This window comes from Phaseolus vulgaris, chromosome 8 (assembly GCF_000499845.2).
Source record: "Phaseolus vulgaris cultivar G19833 chromosome 8, P. vulgaris v2.0, whole genome shotgun sequence".
NCBI lineage: Eukaryota > Viridiplantae > Streptophyta > Magnoliopsida > Fabales > Fabaceae > Phaseolus > Phaseolus vulgaris.
In genome coordinates, this window is record NC_023752.2 from 8,203,701 (window position 1) to 8,220,893 (window position 17,193).

The 17,193-nt window shown below is 29.8% G+C and overlaps 1 protein-coding gene and 1 long non-coding RNA gene across 2 annotated transcripts; one reads left to right on the forward strand and one right to left on the reverse strand.

Moving 5' to 3' along the window:
- Positions 1-3,814: 3,814 nt before the first annotated feature.
- Positions 3,815-8,596, reverse strand: LOC137824056 (uncharacterized). The gene is made up of 9 exons (XM_068629487.1): positions 8,143-8,596; positions 7,986-8,048; positions 7,836-7,891; positions 7,138-7,231; positions 6,974-7,034; positions 6,090-6,171; positions 5,226-5,281; positions 4,277-4,340; positions 3,815-4,193 (listed from the first exon to the last, which is right to left on the reverse strand). The coding sequence occupies exons 1-9, from the start codon at positions 8,272-8,274 to the stop codon at positions 4,130-4,132; spliced, it is 672 nt and encodes a 223-aa protein (XP_068485588.1). The 5' UTR covers positions 8,275-8,596; the 3' UTR covers positions 3,815-4,129.
- A 2,148-nt stretch (positions 8,597-10,744) lies between these two features.
- Positions 10,745-11,086, forward strand: LOC137824109 (uncharacterized). Its single transcript, XR_011083212.1, has 3 exons — positions 10,745-10,800; positions 10,875-10,970; positions 11,053-11,086. It is a non-coding gene; the product is annotated as an uncharacterized lncRNA (long non-coding RNA).
- The last annotated feature ends 6,107 nt before the right edge of the window (positions 11,087-17,193 follow it).

A 17,193-nucleotide genomic window follows, 5' to 3' on the forward strand; every position in this document is an offset into this window, starting at 1 on the left:
ATTTAGTTCTAATATTAATTATAATTGGCAAAAAATAAAAGGATTTTGTCCGAAACACAAAAGGATCTAAGCAAGATTTTTTTTTTTTAAAAGATTGTTACCAAATGAGATTTCAGTTGGGTAAGGAGAAATTAAAATCACTTGTATAATTAGAAGGCAATAGTTAATTCTGAATCTTTAAAAACACTTGTGTCTAACTCTGATATTGACTCTTGACCCTTTTATGCTAGCTACAACTCATCAAAAGCAAAGTAAGTGAAACTTAATGGCCAATGCAAAAGGTGGCAAACACGTCCAAAAGTAGAAATTTATTACAAAACAATAATTGTTTAACTCTTTCATGCTAGTCTTACACAATGCTGAGGAGGATATGGTATTATAAGGACATAGGATACTTTATTTTAATTATTTGCACAACTTAGGGAACCTAAAAACTATAAACTATCTCCGACCACTTCCTTGTCTCTAAATCCTTGCATGTCCACATGTATCACCATTATGACATTATTAGGTTTTCCAAAAGCATTCTATAAAGAACTCATCTTATCAAAGTTGTGTAAAATAAACAAATTAAACAAAACTAGTATTTAATATATTAAAAACGTCATAAATTAATTTTATTTCACATTTTTAAAATAATTAATATCTCACATCCTTTATTCAATATTCATCCTTTCAAATTGTTTACCTAAAATATCAAATTCCATTTAAAATAAAATAGAATAAAAATTCGGATTTTATGCTCTTGAAACCCTATATCTCACATCCTAACAGATTATTTTTTTTAATTTTGCTAAATTCTCACTCCATTTTTATCTTCTATTTTTTATTCAACTTGATCAATTTTAAAAATATAAGAAACTTTAATTGTTTGAGAAATGAACAAATCGCCCACAGCCCAAATTAACTATATAGATTAAACGTATAACCAGTTCAAACTTTTAATATGTGAGGATGTGGGAAATAAAGTCGGTGACTTTGTGGGTAGAAATAGTAAGAAAAAAGAGCATAGGGTGAAATAACATTCTTTAATTAATTTAGAAAAAAAAAACAGAGCAAAAGAGTATTTATATACAATACTTTTTAAGTGTGAGTATTATATATTACCAGTCACTTAAATATACAATTAATTTTATAATAATAATTTGAAAAGTACACCCAATTCGATTTTTTCTAATATTTAACTGCTCATATGATATTCATGATACATAAAAATTAAACTAAAAATACAGTAGTATTTAACCTCAACTAATACTTTTTAATAATATAACATTTCATTATAAAATAATCATTAAATAAAAAATAATTTTAAAAATAGAAAAAAAATTAATTATGTGTTTATTAAATTAAATATTATTTTATAAATTAAAAAATTACTAGTATTTAAAATAATTTTATTATTAATAAAAATTTGTAAACTAATTTTTAAATTAATATTATATCTAACAAAATTTTAACTATTAACTACTTTAAAAATTCTAAACTAAATTTTATAATAACTAATTTAAAATTAGAATAATTAATACTAATATTAAATAATAATTTAAAATTTAATTTATAGCATTTTTATTAATAATAAAAATTACATTATATATTAATATTCTTTTAATTTATAAAATATTATAGTGAGAATATTAATAACTACGGATTCTAGTTAATTCTAGGTTTAATGATTTGGTGTAGTATTATTTATTTGTTACATTATTATAGTACTGGTTGCCTTTGATGTCATTGATGATTTCATGAGTTCACTTCTCCTACAAATTAAAAAGGATACCAAATTATTTTATTTGTTTGGGTTAGGAAGAATATAAAAGTATCATTTTAAAAAAGAAAAGGTGAGACTATTTTATATTTATTTATTTTATCTATTTTTCCTCTATTAAAACTAAATATTTAATTTAATTTTTTATTTCTTTCCTCGAAGACCACCACCCACTTGTGTTGTGTATTACTTGATTATGATGATGTGTCTCTCCATTTTTTTTATAGGAAGTGAATGAATCTAAGAGAAAGGAAACAGAAAATAATAGACATGGGAAACAAGAAAAAAATATAAAAAATGATTATATTTTATATAAATTTATTGTTAAACTCAGTGGTGTTGTCAGAGGACTTAAGTTTTAACCCTAGTAAGTGGGTGATGAAGAGTTTAGAATATTTAATTTGATTTGATTTGGAGGGATGAAGTGATGACAGTGTTGTTGGAAGCATCAGAAAGAACTGAGTTTGCTTCAGATCACACAGCAACACCTGTCCATGCCTAAATTTTGGTGGCAACTGGAACTAACTGTCACCTTATTTGCTTTACCTTTCTTCTCTCTCCACACCAAAAAGTTCCAAGTAATACTCTCATGTTTGATGTATAAGTTTTGTAAAATTATTTTGAGGTGTTTTTATTTTCAAATTTTCATTTTCTAAACTAATTATAATTTTGTTTTTTTCTTTTATTTTAATAATTTGGAAATTATAACTTTAGATATGTTTGAGAATTACATTCCTAGTTCTAATATTTTCAAGAATGTGGTTCCTATGCAACATACGTTAATGTAGTCAATATAATCATGTCTATTACTTTAATTACTATATATGAGAGAAAGTTAATCATATTTAGAAGCACTTGAAGAATAAGGAAATAAGAAAAAAATATATAATACAATAAAATATCTAATAAAACATCTAATAATTTAACTTGTGTATAAATTTTTTTTTTTTTTTCTGTCGTGCGAACGTAGACTCCCTCTACCACAAATTATGATGTAGATTATCCCATTATAAGAACACCTTATATATATACAATATCATGGGCTTTAATAATCACCTATTAACCCCATCCACGTAAATATAAACCCTTTTTAACTATAAAAAAAAGTTATTTCACTTTTCTTTTCCTAAAAATATTATTTAAGAAATTATCCCACGACATTTTAACTTTTAGGTTATATGATTATCACTTGGCATCTGGCATCCATATCTCTTTAGAGTAAGCAAATTAGCTTTCAATCTAATCACTTTCCTTCTTAATATCTAAAACTGTACAATTGAATCTAATATCGTATTTTATCCAATACAAATTCTATTAAAAACAATTTGGACAGGATTATTTCTAAGTATATTTTGTTTTATTTTCTTAATTTTATTTAAATTTATAAATATAAATTATTTTGCACAAAATATTTATTAATTTACTAGGATTTTAATTCTGTCTCACACCTTACTTAACCCACTTTTTTTAAAAAATTTCCTTATGAATGTTTTATTTGTTCATAAAATCTTACTTAAGTTCTCTACATTGACCAACTATATGTTGGTATATTTGGTAAAAAACTTGAAGGCTTCGAACATCCCAAACAAAAAGTAATAATGTTGATTCCAAAGGCTTTCGTTTATAAGAAATGAGATTATACATTTTTTTATTCATATAGTTTCATAAACGTGTAATTTTGATTTATGCAAGATTTGAACTACAATTTTTTTCAATTTTATAAAATAAAATAATTTTACTTCAATACTAATATCTTATTTACACAAAAATACTTTTTTTAAAAATAATAATGATATTAATTACTTATTTGCACAATAATATTTTTAATAGATATATTATATTTTTATTAATAGTAGACAGCCTAGAATTAGAAAATTACAAAAACAAAATTTATGACTAAATTTGTATAACCACTGGCATATTCGCAAAAGGATAGAAAAAATAATTTGATGAACTAGACAGACAGGGATTATCTTGGGAGTGTCAAAGTGATTTGTGTTAGTGGAATGAAGATAAATAAGTATAACAAGGTCAAATGATTCCGATGAATTTGAACTAATACCTTACATTTTGATTTATTTTTCTATAGCTTTTGAAGTGTTTAACCTAATGCAGTGTTGTTACAATCCAGCCTTCCCTATCAATTAATACACTCAATCTGTCAACTGCACATCTCGTCCTCATAAAATTAATACACTCCAACTCCCACTCTCACCTCCTTCACCAAGAAAAGAAACAACTGGTTGGTTCATAGCTTGTGTATGATGAAAGAACAACATCCCTTTCTCCCTCCAAAACAGACCTTGTCTATTCATGAATACAATATTACAATGTATACATTGCATCATTTGCATTAGGGATGCATCATTCAACCTTTGCTACCACTTCCCCAGGCATGTTGCTTTCTACAACCGTTTCCCTTACAAATCTGGGAATTCAAACACCATCAAATTACTGCCGTCGATAACAAAACAAGAAATTTTCTTTTTAAAAGTTTGAACCAGGAAGTACCTTTCCAGTTTGTCACGTGATGATTGCAATACGTAGATTGAAAGGATGAATGACAACATAAGCCCTGGATATTTTTAAAAGCAGTAACAGCAAAAGTGCACACTCGCTCAGTAAAAAAATACAAGAGATATTCTGTTATGTGTGTCTTAACAAATTAAACGACAGAATTACCTTTACTTTAAAATTTTAAAAAAAAAATAACATGATACTCTCCTCCCCACCCCTTACCCCCAATCCTACATTTTCCCCATCCAAGTTACTCCATGTTTCAGAAAGATGACAACTCTCAATACATACAGGCCCAGTGGGGGATGTGATTGTGAAATCATCAATAGGGAGGGTAGAAGAAAAGATTTTGTTCAAGGGAAAATAATATGCTTATGGCTCATTTTCATGTCAATGACCTACACACAAGTGACCTTATATTCTATGAAAGAGAAATGGCTTAGTATAGTCATGACAAATTCATTGATGGAAGGAATCACATGTAGCTTGCATATATATTTATACCTTCTGTTTAAACAGATAATTGACAACATGTGGGCCAAAAGCATATAATATTCATTGATGAAACAGGACATCCTGTAATTCATTAATAAATCCAGGGGGAACCGATCAGAACAACTATTTCTGGCGATATGGGCAGAATGAATTTCAGCTAGAAGCTGTTACAGGCGTTTGGAACTAGAAGCAATTTTTAGGGAGAATTCATGAAACGTGAAACTACAATAGTATCAGAACTTGACTTGGGAAAAGCAATTTTAAAAACCTCTAAAAAACATGGAACCAGCACATGGGGGAGGAAGAGGAGAGAGTCTTAAAATTTACCCTGACCCTTAAATTTTATGTAAGGGTGATTGCAGAATGTTCTCATTTCTCACAACCATAAAGTATTCTCGCTAAATATGCACCATATATGCAAAGAATCAGGAGAAAGGTATTTATTTACCTGAACCAAACAGAACAAAAAATCCTGAAGTGACATCTATCTCTGAGTGCTCCTTCCTGAAATGTTTCAGAAAGCATACTAAGCAATTGTTCCTTTCCCCAATCTATGATATTTATTATTATTCAAAATGATGACTATGACTATAAAGCATATAGGATCACAGAAAGTTCATGCCTATCACCAACTGACCCAAAACACTAATGTGTTCATTCAAGTGTTTTAATAAATACTGCAACAATAGGAGTTAAGAACACAAATTATGTTTGAAGGGAAAAGCTTATTAGTGATTTAAATGCACTTAATGCCTGCACTAGATGTATATAAACAGATGATGCTTGTCGTCAAGTTGGAGAACTGCAAATCAGAAGGATGTATATAAATTGATGATGTTTATCATCAAGTTTGGGAATTGCAAATCAAAAGGAAAAGAACAAAATAAAGGACCATGTATTGACAGTAACCGTTGACCTAAACACTCCCATTTAATTATTTAAATTACAACTTGTTTGCTATATCATCATCAATAAAAAGGGGTATTCGAACATATAACAGACAATCTTGGGAAACTGAAAATAAAAAATTAAAAAAATCAATACCATCATACAATGAGAGCAAAATGTTATCTTATACTCCTTTTTAGATTGATATTATACGTCAAATACAATAGTATAACTAGTAAAAGTCCTACCACATAATGCTACTAGCATAATAAGATTTCGTAAACAATGAATCCCAACATCATAACCCAAACCCTCCAATGCAAGAAGATTTGCCCATAACAATAAATTTGTCCAAACTTCAAAATTAATATTGACAAACTACATAAAATGTGAACACACGAGCTGAAACTAAAATGACACAAACCATGTATATCGGACAAGTACATGCTTTGGCCAATGCTCAGGGTCCCAGAATTGTTTACGAATCTCAGGGTGAATTTCAACATCTATAAAGCACAAACAGATTCTGTAAGTACAACGAAATCCTCAAGGCCATTAGATATAAGTTACAAAAGCACAACATAAGTAATCAATTGCCAGATGTTTCTCTTCAATATATATACCAGACAATGGCATTTAGGAATTCATCAAAGTGTAAGGTATCAACTTATTTATACTCATTATGAAAGGCAATGTCTACAAATATACAGGTTCCACAGAATCAGTTCTCATTACTGATAATAAAATTTATCAACACTAAGTCACAACCTTCAAGTTTCTCAACATTTTATAATAACAGAGAATGGAATGCCTTCAGATCTTGGTAAGAAAAGAAAAAAGCCTTCACTAATGAAATTCGAATACTATCATGTGGAATTAGAGGAGAATCTACAGAACAGAGACTGAAGCACATACATGAATATGACAAATGTGACTAAAATTATACACGCTAGGTAAAATTTATATGTAGAATGATCACCTCATAAAAAGAAAAGTTTGATAAACATAAATTTAGAAGGAAATGAAGAATTAAAGAGTTAAATACTGGCAAAATAAACTTTAGTAACGTTAAATTAAAAATCTTTTGAATCCACAAAACAGTTTACAAAAAACAGTCCCTGATATTTCCAAATTCCAACACATTTCAGACGAATCTTGACAAAAGGTCACATGTGTAAGCTAAGAATAATATTTTCACTTTCTAAAGTTCTGAATGTAATGGACTTAGGCATTCTACAACCCAGTTATCAGGCTTTACGTAAGGAACTTAATGTTTTTTTAAAATATGATTAGAGAAGAACAACGTACAGTGATGAGGCATATCCACAACTTTAGCTGTGACACCATGCAAATCACTTCCTGAATACCTCTGCGTCACATTAAAATTCCAATCAATCCATGTGCTAGTAACAATAATTGAATAAACTGAACAAGATCATCATATCAATGACCTATCTTGAACACAAAATTACCAGACCAACTTCAATCATTGGAACCTCTGTACTTTTACGATTAACAACGATAAGCCATGGGATTAAAAACTTTTCCCTCCCAACTTGAAATGATCTGCAGATAAATTTAAAATAAAGAAAACTATAACCATATTTTCTCCAGAAGAAATGCAATTATAGACACAAGGTCAGCCAGTTAGAAACTCATCACGAAAATGCAATCACCACATGGAACAGTAAATAAATAGTACAGAATTTCATTTAATTGTGTTCAGAATATGATACATTATTCCTTTAATTTCCTGTAACAAACACTCCAAGTTCACTTTTCTCACCCATGCACTGTAAGAAAAATAGGAAATCAGCATTTCTTGCAAGCATATTGCTTATTTTAAATCTGGTTAAAATTCCACAGCCCTAAATTCAGCCAAACTACCTTCTAATTTTCATGTTACCACTATTCCAGCATAATTATTCCCAGAATAGAAACGAATCAGCCACGCAACATTCACTCTGCACCGAATAACTATCATTGTAAAATCCTCATTTCACAAAGACAGTCACAGTACAAACAGAAACCCTTGAGATTACTTCTTACCAAGTTCGAGTTTACATAGAGGCATTCTTTTCCTATAATTTAGGCAAATTCAGACGCTGAACTAAAAATAAGATAAACTCAAAAGGCACAACATTAAAAGAAGAGAATTTAAATTTCTCACATTTTATAAGCATCAGCACCAGTGAAACCCGTGGGTTTGGGTATTGGCATCAACACCTACAAAGCCAATTCCCATAAAGAAAAAATAGCGAATAACAAAAAACAATTAGTTAATTAAATTAGTAAAACCCTAAATCAACGAACTCGGTACCTCGCGATTCACAGCGAAGATGGGGCAGTGGCGGCCAATGAGGTCGTGCCACACAGTTCGCGACTGCAATTACAATAGAAGAAAGAGATCGAGATTAAACAGCGCCGAATGAAATGAAGAGAAAATCGCATAGAGTGAAAAGGAAATGGAAACGAACGGAATGGTATTGACCCATGCGGCTCATGGGAACGATGTCGCCGGGTCTGTAAGCAGCAGCATTCGGAAGAAACGACGGCAGAAGAAGCAAAAACGACAGTGGTAGAAGCAGTTTTGCGGTAGCTGCAGCCATGGCTACCAACTGTAACAACAACTCAGCGTTTCAGGTCGCGGACTCCGACTCACGCTGTCGTATTAGCATTACGCCATCCGTTTTGGAGGTCGAAGCACCCGTGTTGCCATTTCTCCGTATTGGACCGAGCCATCCTTCTGTGGACTCCGACGGCCCAATGGACAAAAAATATCGATTTTTAAAAAACCTAACTTCTTTTTCCTTTTGAACCCCTTTTTTTTATATCTCGACTTTTAATCAATATAGAACATTTGATTTGTTTGTACCGAAACCGAACCAAAGTAAGATTTGAAAAGAGTGATTGATATGAATTATTGTTTGTGTTTTTAAGCATTGTGAATGAAAAAGTATGTATAGATAAACAGATTCAATAATTGCATGGCATAGAGGGTGCAGTGTTTGGTGTTACTCTCTCTATAGATTTCTACTCCAATCTCCATTGTGCAGCTACACTTGTCGCTGCTGTTGCAAGCAACAGAGGCAAAGAGCAATTCAATGTTCTTCTTTTATCACACCCATCCACAACATTATTGGATCCATTATTGCCACCACTCAACAGATAAACAAAAAGGCTGAACCCAGTTGTAGATCAAGCAAAATTAATTAATGAAACAATAAACATTTCTACAATGGATAGTCTATGCTTTAACACATTCTAAGAGAATACTCACACAAATTATAATATGGCATTAGAATTTATAATCAAGGAAGAACCTCAATTAAATTAAGTTGTTAGTCAGGTTTTCAATTTATTATTATATTAAATCGACTTAAATCAAACCTACTTTTTATTGATCAAATATTTGAATGCTTTTTTATTAATTAGTGATTATTATTGATATGTTTGTACATTTGTGAATTAGAATTTTCACTGGACAATATCTTAGAATACGTACTATTAACAAAAATAGAACATGCACCAGTGCAAAAAGATTAAAAGAATACTCTTTATTAATTACGGGTTTGCGATTAAACGCATTTGTAAAAAATGCGGTGGCATTTTTGAAATTAAATTGATTTACAAATGCGGTTCTAGAGTAAAACCGCATTTGTAAATCATATGATTTACAAATGCGGTCTTTAATATGACCGCATTTGTAAATGCGGTTCTAGAGTAAAACCGCATTTGTAAATCAATTTTACCCTAAAAAATTGAAGCGCACCACTAGTTTCAGACTTTCACTTTCTTCTCCGCTCTTCGTTTCCACGTTCTTGCGCTCAGTTTCAGTTTCTTCTCCTCTCTGCATTTTGTAAGTTTCGTTCGTTCATTATTCATTCATTCGTTTTCGTTCCTGACTTCGTTGGCATTGGCATTTTCGTTTCCTAACTTCGTTTGCGCATTTGCATTTAGGTTACTGTTCCATTGGTCTTCGCTTGTGTTTTCCTGCTCCGCCACCGCCACCGCTTCCGCCGCCGCCTTCGCCTTTGTCTTGTGCCTCTGCCACTCCGATCACCAGCAAGCTTATTCACGAAAAGGTTGGTGTTGTATTTGAATTTTTATTTAATATTTTGAATTTATATTTTTCTGTATTATAATTTATATATAACTAATAACTAATACAACTTAATACAACTTGGAATTTATAACTAATAATTTATATATTTGTGTGTATTTTGAATTTTTGTTTATTATAATTTATATATAATTTAATAAATTAGTTACGGAAACAACTAATTTATATATTATTATATATAAATTTGTATTATATAATTTGTATTTTCTTAAATTTATATTATATATTTAGTTAGTTGTTAATTACATTTTAATAAAAGTTTTATGTTATGTTAGTTATTGTTACTTTTAGAATAGAATTATCGTGTTTGGATTGAGTCCGGGGATGTTCGACCCTCGACAAATGTGTGAGATAGAATACTAATTATTAGAAAATCCTAACTATTCCAGAATATATAATGGATCGAGGTTAGATTAATGTTGTTCGTATAAGTGATGAGTACGAAAGGGGAGTAGAGGAATTTATACAATTTGCGTAGCGTAACGCGATTATTAGTGGTCATGATGGAGCAAAGATCAGGTGTCCGTGCGTTAACTGTTTGAATGGAAGGATACTGGATGTGAATATCATGAGGGAACACCTGCTATGTGATGGGTTTCTTCGATCTTATACAACTTGGACATGGCATGGTGAATTATTAAATTTACCACGTGTTTCCGTAACTGAAGAATATGTGGGTTCTACCATGGATGAAGCAGTACACGATGATGATCGATTGGAGGACATGATTCGTGATGTGGGAGCTGAGTGTTTTGCAAAAGCGCATGGATATGGAAGTATGTCAAAAGATGCAGAGACTCCTTTGTATCCTGGATCAACTAACTTCACAAGAAGATTCCCACAAACTTTAAGGATATCATTGATACGTAAGTACATTATAAACTGAACTTTGTATATGTTACTAATTAACCATCTACTTATGAGGTTTTTTGTATTAACCAGTTCATGGTGTGGATATAACATCCTAAAAGGTCGATCAATTTCAAATAATTTGAACTGGATAAGAATAAAGGTTTGTAATTTTTTTCTTTATCTATTATCATTGTTTATCAATATACTAACATATTACTTTTTATTGAATTATAGTGTAATAAACAACCAGGAAGCTATGAGTGTGGCTATTACATTATGCAATGGATGATTACCATTATAAGACTAGGTGTTAAAACTGGTTGGAAAGAGGTACTATATATGTTAAATCATTTTTATAATTATTGAACATATATATATCTGAAAACTAATTTATGTCAACTTTGCAATGCAGTTATTCACAGAAGAAACACCAATGAATGAGGAAGGCATTTAATATGTTAGAGATTCTTGGTCCACATATTTCATAAATTTTTATAACTCTAGCATAGGTAAACAATAGTGGTTTTATTATATGTAATTTGATTACTTGTAAATGTACATTTTGATAATCTCAATTGATTACTATATTTCTGTATTTGTCTAGCTGGGTTTGATCATTATGTAGGTTATTAATTTATATGGTTTATGCACAATACAAACTGCACTTTAAAAAAAAACATTATTTACAAATGCGGTCATTTACCAAAACCGCATTTGTAAATGTGAATTACCTATTTACAAATGTGGTCATTTACCAAAACTGCATTTGTAAATATGATTTATGAATACGGTTTTTACCAAGACCGCATTCGTAAATCCTAAACCCCTAACCCTCATCCCTCATCCCTCATTCAGAATAATATACAAATGCGGTTATTTTAAATAACCGCATTTGTAAATCTAATTTATAAATGCGGTTCTTTGACCGCATTTGTATATGTCCGATTTACGAATGCGTGTTGATCAAATGCGGTTCTATGACCACATTTGTAAATGTAAAATAGCCGCATTTATTTTATATTTCTAAACTAGTGATGATAATAATTTTGGTTTATGTTAATTTAAGCACAATTTTAATTATTTTATAACTAATTAACATTGTTCTAATTCTAACTGAAAGAAAGGTAAAGATTAAAATATGTTAAAATAGAAAAATGTAGTTGATGATTGTGAAAGAAGGCGAACCTATTAAAGAAAAGAAAATCCACCGACAAGATTTAGAAATTGTATACGAAATCTATCAGTCTAAACCGTGTGGTATAATATAACAAAATTATTAAATAAAATTTAAAGAAAAAATAATTAATTAATATATTAATTAATTTAGATATTATTTTAAAAAAATAGTATGTAGTTTCTATTATTAATAATAAAAACTATTTTAAATACTTTTAATTTCTAAAAACCATTTAATTTAATTATTGTAGTAATTAATTATTTAGTAGTGATACTTGTTTGTTCAATGGATATATATATATATATATATATATATATATGGAGATAAAAATGAATCAGTAGCTTTTTTAAAATTATTAAAATATATTTAGTATAATAAATAATTTAAAAGCTTATATTGATTGTGGTCTGTGGTCTTATTAAAAAAAATTACATAATTTTTCCGTTATATTTCTCTCCCTCTCAATTTATCGACTTATTTGATTTAGTAAATTTATTTAAATTCTCAATTTGTTTTCCTTCTTGTCATAAATTTTATTTTATTTTTTTTAATTAATTAAAAGAAAAATAGTTTAGTGGCGCATGCATATTTTCAGAGAAAATATATCCTTGGGAGGGTCATTCATAGTTTCTCAAAATTGCCAAGAGATCCATTTACATTCGGATGAAGCATAACATATCTTCATCTCTCAAGAAATGGAACATGATTTGTCATGTTTCTTTCTTAAAATAGTGGTTTTTTAATGGTGTTTTCCTATATATGCTGCAATGTTTGATTTTCTTTACCATTCATTTGTGTTCTGATAGTGTATTTGTGTATTATTTGTGTTGAGAGACTACAACAAAGAAGAAAATTTCTTCTGCTTTCTCGTTTCCTGTTGAACTTGATATGCGGCATAGAATGTCTGAGCTGTCTTTGTTCGACTTGGTGTATGACTTGTCAGCTGTACTGATTCACAAGGGAATTGGTGCTAATAGTGGTCATTACATTGCTCATATTAAGGATGTAAACACTGGGCAATGATGGGAATTTGATGATGAGCATGTTACTAATTTGGGTTGTCATCCATTTGGCGAAGGGTCTTCAAATTCTACCTCTAAATCCATCAAGACTGATGCAATTCATTCTAATTGTTCTCAAGCGATAGTAGCTGACAGTAATGTAAATGGTTTGCATGCCTCTCATTCAAAATCTTCACTTGTGGAGACATTTTTGTCTAGTGATGCGTACATGTTGATGTACCATCTTAAACATACAAAATATGTTGGTGAAATTGGGAGTGTAATTTGTGGTGCTAAGCATGATGAAAGAGAGGGTGTGGAAGTTGCTTTGCAAAATGGTGCTTCTCTTGCATTTCATCTTTGTAATGAGATTCAAAATTTCAATGCCTTATATGATGAAGCTTGTTAGGAGTACAATAACAAGAAAGAGTTAGAATTAGGTCGTATTACTGGAAGGAGACAGGAGGTTCGATTTGTTTTAGCTGAAGCTCTTGTTCAACCACTGGAAAAACCATTTTATTGGATTTCTAGCGAATGGCTCTGCTAGTGGGTTGACAACATTATTCCAGTGTTAGTGTTTTTCCTTTCAAACAATTATTAGAGTAAGGTTAATTGATTTTTATTAGTATTTTATATGAGGCTTACTTTGCAAGGTATATGCAGTCCTCTTGACAACTCGTTTGTCCAATGCTCACATGGGAAAGTTCCAGTTTCAAAGGTTACCTCAATGAAACGAGTGTCTGCTAAAGCATGGGATACCTTGTTCTCCAAGGTAACTTTTTGTTGGTCTCCTGTTACATATTTTTTGTGGATTATTAATTATATACATGTGGTACTAGGATAAAAACAACTTACGATATGAATATGATAGAATCCAAGCATGATAAGCTTAAGCCAATCAAATGTTTGGTGCACCTCAGATAATTAGATAACTAAATTATGTTACCTTTTCCTGTATTCAACATGGACCAAATAATGGTAAGATATGATAAAAATTATGTTCAAATGACAAAATTACTCTTTCATTAAACTTACATATAGTTTCTCATATTTTATTGCTTTCTAACTTAGTTCCTCCCTCTGAGGATAAGAAATGTTTTGCACGGTTAACAATGATTGTGTCTTGGGAAAGGTCAAAATTGACAAGCAACTCTTTCAACCTATTTTTATGTTTTCAGTTGGGCAATATTGGTAGGAAAGATGAAAAGAAAATTTACAAGATGTAGTGGAGATAAATTTAGTTCTATAAGTGAACTTTAGAAGTTGGGGGAGTGGTTGTGTTGCCCATGACCATTTTTTACTGGTGATGTCTGTAAGGAAACTAGTGTTTATTGGGGGTTGATGGAACATAAACTTTCTTAAAATGCTTATGTGAGGAGGAAAATTTTGTTTACTTAGCTAAATTAATTACAGTTTCTGGCAAGAGTAGAAGTCGATGTTTTTATGTTGTACAAATGCTAGTTTGCTGCTGCAGTTTTGGTACTGCTTTTTGCTGGTTTTATGTTGTATAAAAGTTGGTTTTCTGCTACAGTTTTGGTGCTGGTTTTATGATGTGCAAATGCTGGTTTTTTGTTGCAGTTTTGGTACTATTTTTAGCTGGTTTTATGCTGTATAAATGTTGGTTTATGCTGCAGTTTTGGTGTTGGTTTGGTATTGTTTTGATGCTGTTTTTGCTGCAGTTAAAGTGCTTTTGATGTTCTTTTTGGAGCCTAGGCACTATTGTTTTTAGGTTTAGTAGCAGGGTGTTAAGTATAGTTTGTTTGAGTGTGTGTCCTTGTTCTTTGAGAATGTTTGTAGTCATCTGTTATCTAGATGATCTCTTTAGTTTTAGGCTCTTTCTTGTTATGTTCAAACTGTTTAAGATTTAACTTCTTTAGGTTGACATGATCAGAAAGTAGAAGTTTCTTGGAACCTTATATAGCTCAACTTTTGTTTGTCATCAAGTTACTATTTTTTAAAACGTGTTTTCTGTTTTTCTTGGTATTTTGAAGAGTGTGAAGATAAGCTTGTCTTGGTATCTACCAGCTCAACCTTAGTTAATTAGTTCAATTTCAATCAAAATATCTTCAATCAAAAACCACAAATATCACGTTTCTACCTTTGTATTTTTGTACAAAATTTCAAGTTTATTATCATGGGCCTTGTATTAGAAAATAATTTTTCTTGTTCTTTTCCTTGTTTCTATTAAAAAAATATTTTTTCTTGCTATTTTAAAAACAATATTCAATTTTCAAGACAAGTAAAAAGTATAAAGAAAAAGTTATAAATAAATTTTTTTTAGTAAGAAAAACATTTTTTCATATTTAAAATTGATTTATTTTAATAAAAAATAGTTTTCTTTTTAAAATTGATTTATTTCAATAAAAATATATTTCAAACTGAAATTCTTTGTGTGCTTGTAGGCTAAGCCTACACTTTTTCATATAAAAAATATAAAAAATATTTTGAATATTTTGAAGGCTAAGCCCACGCTAATTTGTGGTTGTGTGCCCCTCGTAGCTAAACTCACTCTACTTGGACATTTTGAAGGTTTGGCCCACGCTAATATAATTTTTGTGTTGGCTTAGCGTGGCTCAAACTCACAATTTTTTATAACTACTTGGACATTTTGAAGGCTTGGCCCACGCTAATATAATTTTGTGTAGGCTTAGCGTGGGTCAAACTCACAATTTTTTATAAATTTCTATACTCCTTGTAGGCTAAGTCCACGCTTCACCTACGCAAAAAAAACACCCACCATGTGATTCTAACTAATATTAATTAAAAAAATTATTTCTAATATTTTATTATCTGGAAATTAGATTTGGACTTTACGCTCATTTACTCAGTGTATTCTTTATAGATTTATAGATTTAATTAATTGAGTTAATTATATTCTTGGATTACACCATTTTGGAGAAAAGTCGTGCATTTATAATTCAATTTAGGTTCATATACTTGGTTTGGTAGATTTTAATATTTAAACTCAATTTATTGGTATATATGATACTTTCATCTTAACGATGGGATAAGATAAAATCTACAGAAATTAAATAAATAATAAAATAAGATAAATTCTTCAAATACGTTCAATATTTTTTCTTTATTTATTTGACATTTTGGATCAACGAGTTCATGAAAATCGTGAACAATATGCACAAAAATTTGGACATTGATTTTACACACTGAGACCTCACAACTAAAGAAATTATTAAATTACACAAAAAAAGTCCAGCTACTAGTGGAAATTTGAATTCATCCAAATTAACCTAATTTTTCAAGGACTTCTAATATCTTTCCAAAGATATTTAGAGAATCAATTTTGGACTTCTTTAACTCCAAAAATCCTCTAATGGAATAAGGAAGGTCAAATTGAGGAAAAATTGAAAATGAATCTAAGATTGAAAATTAAATAGAATGAAATTCCTAAATGTAAAACTTTTTTTTTCCTATTTTCTGTAACACATAATTTCACTCGCTTTATTATTGATCAACATTTAAGTCTAAGAGAACACCATCTAATGCTTATGAGGATCTTTTTAGCTATCATATGGCTGGAAACATTCACCAAAAATAACTTCATCCTAAACTCACTCTGTCCTAATCCTAGACTTTGTAATTTTGGGTTTTTACTTCTTTACTCCTTTACATTTCTCTTTTTCTATTTTATCATTTTGTTGCTTTAATTCCATCTTTTTCTCCTGCAACTAAGGTAACAACATTTTTTATTACAACAATTCTTAGAACTTGTTGCTTCATTCCAAGTGGTTGCCATCTTATCCTAATACCTCGATAAGAAATAATTTGTTTACCCTGAGAAGGAAATAAAGGTATAAAGGGATCTAAAAAAATATGAATCCCTCAATAGGGTCTAAAGTATTTTGAAATATCCTCATATATTAGTCATAATATCTATCTTGTCTATTTGGGTTTAGTCATAATATCTATCTTGTCTAGTTGGATTGTGTTATGTATTTTCTTAGTATAGTAAGTTGATACCTAACTTCAAGACAATTGCCTCAATGGAGATATTTTTTCATTATGGAATTCATGTAACTTTTTCCATTATTTAGTGTGTATGAATTTGAGTTAAAGAAATTAAGTTCACTTGATAATTAACTAAGTAAATTTTGTTTCTAGATAATCTGAAAAAAATATATCATACATGTTAACACAATATTCAATAAAATTTTAAAAATTAATTTGAGTGATCCGACTAAAATTCAAATACAAATCTAATATCAATAAATTAAATATAATCATATTTTAAGTAAAGAATATGCATTTTAACATCAATAAATGATTCAACATGTCGCTTCATACAAGGATTAACTATTGCTAAATCATATTATTTTAATTTAACCACCAATTTTGAATTTATATTTGGAATGCAATT

Bases quoted from the DNA above. Each gene is read 5' to 3' on its own strand.
- LOC137824056 (XM_068629487.1), bottom strand. From the start codon at position 8,274: ATGGCTGCAGCTACCGCAAAACTGCTTCTACCACTGTCGTTTTTGCTT. The intron at 4,341-5,225 runs GTAAATAAATAC...AAAAATATCCAG, and splicing joins TTTTGTTCTGTTTGGTTCAG to GGCTTATGTTGTCATTCATC. The intron at 4,194-4,276 runs GTACTTCCTGGT...TTGAATTCCCAG, and splicing joins TCACGTGACAAACTGGAAAG to ATTTGTAAGGGAAACGGTTG.